This window comes from Pinus tabuliformis, chromosome 6 (genome assembly GCF_031772625.1).
Source record: "Pinus tabuliformis cultivar Carrire ecotype Pingquan chromosome 6, CPIR1, whole genome shotgun sequence".
Classification (NCBI taxonomy): domain Eukaryota; kingdom Viridiplantae; phylum Streptophyta; class Pinopsida; order Pinales; family Pinaceae; genus Pinus; species Pinus tabuliformis.
Window position 1 is genome coordinate 142460398 of NC_142292.1, and position 5418 is coordinate 142465815.

General features: G+C 32.4%; 1 protein-coding gene across 1 annotated transcript; it reads left to right on the forward strand.

Annotated features, from left to right (window-relative positions):
* The first annotated feature begins 4575 nt into the window (after window positions 1-4575).
* Window positions 4576-5215, forward strand: LOC149257772 (uncharacterized). The gene has a single exon (XM_089387685.1). It carries the CDS (start codon window positions 4576-4578, stop codon window positions 5182-5184), a length of 609 nt encoding a protein of 202 aa, XP_089243811.1. The 3' UTR covers window positions 5185-5215.
* The last annotated feature ends 203 nt before the right edge of the window (window positions 5216-5418 follow it).

Here is a 5418-nt window from a genome sequence, read left to right on the forward strand (position 1 = left end):
AGAAGCACACTTTACCTAACTCTATACCTAACTCTACACTAGACCAAGTTGAACTTAACTATATCATATGTGTCGGAATATCCTAACAAGTTATAATTCTTTTTCTTCCACCTTTCACCTCCGTTCCCTCATATAAGTATGACTTCTTCAACCACATTTGTTGTTAAGCTTTAGTTCTAAGCTTTAGACATCATGGAAACAATCTAAGAGCATTTACACATTATAACAACCAACTAAAAGCATATATAAGACCGAGTAGAGGGCAAGGGACTTATGGTTACAAGGCATCACCACGTGATATAAATGGCAATACTATAATGGTAACATATAGAATATTTTGTTTTAAAAGGGACATGTGTCAACTCTATGTTGAGCACAAACGGAATTACAAATCTCACTTCGATAAAGTAATTGATAGTAAAACTTTCTAACTTTTTTCTTAAGTTTTGTCTACCTTTTAATATTATTCAGATGTGTATTTTCATCTTTGAAAATTTTAATTGTTACTTTTTTCTTAGTATGCTAGCAATGTCTATTTCAATATGCACATCAAATAAAATATTTCAAGATTAACTATATATAGGTGTGTGTAGAGAGATATTTCTTATTCTACTAAAAGTGTTTTCTAATTATGATATTGACATGTAGCATTTTAAGAAAATATTAATAACAAAAAAAATCAATATATGCATATATAAAGAAAAATAAACAGTTTGTACTCCATGAATATATGCTTTCTACTCCCTAATATGAGAGAGACATCTGTTTAAAAAATTATTAATAAGTTAGAATATGATAGTATTCTAGATCTAGTAATAACTCTTATCATAGTTAGTATATATTATCATAGCATATATAATAATGTAGCATATTATCAATAATAATAGTTTAGTAATATACATATTAATAATAATAATGCATTTACTAGCACAACAAAATAAATTAAATGGCTGAAAAACATTGATAGTCATCAAAACACTTATGTGGCATTTAATAGTCATGTAACAATGAGCATTTGTAATGTTAGGACATAGTGGAGGCTGCAAACTCATTAAATAAGTTTTGAAAAAAAAAACAATTGTTGGAATCCCTTGATTTAATCTATTATATCGTATATATGACAAAGGATATTCTCATATTATTAAATCTAGACCATCCACATATTTTTATTTTTCAAAAAATGTAAATTTTGGAAACCTTATTTTAAAATAGGCCATGCCTATCCACAGTTATGACTAAAACGCTATTATTAATAATGTGGCAAATCAAATAAACATAGTCCTAAAAACAAAACATGGAAGGAACTTGAGGCACACATAAGAGTAGTGAAAGGAAAATAAAGAAATATGATAGAAAGTATATAAGCATAAGAGAAAGGTATAGAGAGGGGAAAAAATCAATGGGGAAAAGATAAGGGGGAGGAAGATAGATAAACAAGGGATGAAATAGGGTTAAGCCTAAATTTGTCTGTTTTAAGTGGATGGATCAAGGGGAGCTCGCTTCTAGTAATCTCAAGATACAATCTCTCATCAAGTTTTCACGATTATTGAAAATTTCTAAGGATTCTCTTACATGACGGTGTAGTAATGATTCTCTTTAACACAAACTCAAGTGTTTGTTATACATCCATGGTACTTCGTTTTGATCAAATGTTTTGTGAGGGCTCAAGAGAAGATACATCCATGTTTTATGTTAGTTTGATGCTCCCTCATCATTGTTTGAAAGGACCTCCATGTTTCTTCCACATGAGTACGAAATTAATGTAGACACATTTATAATAAGAATTTCCAATCTTGTCTTTAATAGATTTCATCCTTTGTTTCATAGTAATCAAGGGTTTCAATCATGTTATAATATTTTTCTTTTTGAGGACCTTAGAAATGTTATTTGTAACTTCTGATATAACCATGTAAAATTTCTTAACAATATTATCCAAAGGTTGGTCACATCAACTATTATTGTGATTATCTATAAAGGTTCTCTTTTATTTAAAATTGGAATTAACCATGAGATCTATATTTGAATATAATATATAATTATGAGAAGAGAGATATAACTAAAAAAATCATATGTATAGGTTAATTGGTTTTGTCCTCCTAAATCAAGTTTTTGTTTTTTGTTTGGTAATGTGAGTTCTTAGATGAATGGCATGCCTAACCTATGGCTTGAGTAGTGGTAAATAAGGGCCATCTAAACTGTCAAAATCACCTTAGCATGACTCAACTTTGGCCCATATTACTTTGAACTAAAGACCCTTTCACAACAAAGAGGCTCAAAAAAACCGCTTGTAAATATTTATTCTGCCTGCCATGTATTCTCCTCCATTAAGTTTTATTTGTAATATATTAAAAGTATTTGTTATAATAATTTAAACTTTTTTATTAGAAATAAGATTTATTTTTAATTGTATTATGAAGTATTAGAGTCCTAACTTAAATTATATATATATAATTTCATATACAACTTTTATATTTGTAAATCTGTATAATTAAACTTGATTTAAAATAAATATTATTTTAAACATTTAATATTAATGATTGACTTCATGACTTGACTTTATGCGGTTGAAATCAGATATTATACCACCGTTTTTCTTCTTTAAATCCATATATATTTTTTGAAAAGATATAAAGAACTCGAAATGATGATAAAGTGACTTTTTATTCTTTTGCAACGCTAAGAAAAAAAATGTGATTTACTATTGAAATATATTTAATTCAAAGGTACCATAGTTGAAATTAATTGTTTTAATTAGGGAAGGAATCCAGATGTAAGAAAGTGGATTAATAAGAGGATGTACGAAAGTGGATTAATAATAAATGTCAACTCAGGTCAAAATCGTTTTCAGTACAACAAATGGAACAGTTTTGTAAGTTGGCGAATGGTGTTATTCAAGGGCGAGATCCACAATGTTGTTGTTCATATATATAATTTTTTTTAAATCATCTTAACACCTATAAGATGTTTTAGATATTTTTTTAATTGAATCATTCATTAATAATGTTTTGTTATTGATATCATAGTGCTTTGTTATGGATAGTATTTTTTCAGTTAATATTTGTGTTTCATAAAATATTAAACTAGCTTAACGTTTGTTTTCGTTTTCTATTTAGAATATCATATTAATAAAACAATTACAGTTTTTAAAATTTAGCAAAATAACTAAAAACAAAAGTATAGGACTTAGCCATATAACCTATGGTATAATTAGAAAACCAAAATTTCACATAAATCATTGAAAAAACTAGATTGATAAAAACTTGTCATTTGGACGTAGAGGAATTAACGGCACCAATAGCTATGGGCTTCTTGTTCTTTCCACATGAATAGCTATAGCTCTTGGGGCCTTGTTTAGCTATAGCTCTTGGTTAATTAGGGTCTAAAAAAATGGGCCACCTTACATATCTTGATATTTCGAATTAACGTCCCTGTGGGTTAAAATCTCCTATATCTAAGAATGAATGACCATTCATGCAAGTAATAGCAACATGAGAAAGTTCATTGAAATTGAACATTTCAATAATTCTAAATACCCCAATTGCTCACATCTTTGAAATGATTAACATCGACTTGAATGTCAAAAGTAGCCTGAAATGTTTGGTAAAACAACCATGTGCCCCTCACCTAGCAATGCTAACATCCCATTTAGAAAAATTATGTATAATATTATAGTAAATTAATTTTTCTAACAATTAATAACTTATAAGTTTATCTTATTACATTTTTTTAATATGAATGGATTTGAAATCATAAATTATAAAATAATTTAACTTTCAAACTCTATTGATAATGCCAAAACTTTAAAAACAAAAAATAATCCTATTTTTAACTCCAAAAACATAAAAAAAATAGTGATACAATCCAAACCAACTATATTCTAGTGCCCACCCGAAACACGTTAACATATGCACACATCGGATACTCACTAACATGCCCAAAAAAATTATATTTTCGTCTTACAAGGTGTTATATCTCTGTCTCAAATTATGAAAATTTGCCTTGGAAAGACAATTTGGCCACTTCTGAGCCCATGATGGTCAAGCTTGAATGGGTCCAAAGGACTTGGGGCTATGTGAACATGGAGATTGATGGTGACTTAATGGTAGCAATTTTAATTTATTCCATTCTCCTTCCAACCTCACCCGACAATTTCGTAGTTGGGAGCCTTTGCCTTTTTTTCCACCCAAAAGCGTTCAATTTCTCAACAAATTCCACGAGAGAAGGGAAGAGAAGCGTACAATGTGCTTCTGGCTGATTCGAACCCTACATTTGTTTACTCGGAAAATGCGATTTCGTAATTATTACATTAGATTCCCTATAAAGCTTGTGTGGACACGTCGTTAAAATACAAGGAGGACGTAAGCATGTTGACGGATGCAGTGCGTAGAGCCTAAAACTATATTATTTTTAAAATCCAATCTGAATGCGCTGGGCAATGTACATCCCGCACAGATAGGAATGAAATGATTGCTTTACAATCCCACCCATTTCTGGATCGCCCGCGTTGCACCACCACTTGCCCGCATAACTGCTACTGAAAAAGCAATCAATCTGACGGACTGGAGCGAGACCACCATGGATGTCGCAGGGGCCCGTTCGAGCATGAATATGTTGGAGTTGATTCGCTACCATTTGCTGGAAGTGGAGGAAGATATAGATATTGATCAGAGCGGCAACGGTGGTGTTTATATTAATATTGACCATATCGATGATATCCAGGCCAGTGACGCCGCCACCTGGAGTTCATGGCATGATAACAGCGGCAGATCAATATCAGAAGACAAAGGGAACGAAATTACAGAAGAAAATTACAGAAGTGCGGAGGCTGTAGAGGTAAAGGCAGAGCCGAAGGAGAAAGAGAAAGGAGAGATGAAGCCCAGGAAAGGCAGGCTGTACAGAGGAGTCAGGCAGCGCCCGTGGGGAAAGTTTGCTGCAGAAATCAGAGACCCCGCCAGGAAGAGCTCTCGAGTTTGGTTGGGCACTTTCAACACTGCCAAAGAGGCCGGTCTCGCATATGACCGCGCTGCGTTCAAGATCCGAGGAGCCAGGGCTCGGCTTAATTTCCCGCTATCTTTTGCTTCCAATTCGGAGAATGCGTCCGCCGAAAGTCACATAGGGCACATGAGGAAGAGAGGGAGAAAAGAAGCGGCATCGAATTGCAGTGGAGGAGATGGGGGCATGTGATCGGAGGAGTTGGCATCGCATTTCACATCAAAATATAAGAAGGTAAGTAAAGGGGCTGCTTGTCTCGTGGTACTTTTTTTTAATCTAAGATGATCTTAAATAGGAGTTTTCGCGTTTTGATAATACAGTGTTGTTTGGAATACAAATTGCCTTTCGAAAACATACTTAAACCATACAAGTTCACAACGAAATCTGTTTTGTGGTTTTTCTTCAAGTTTATCTATCTATTTAATT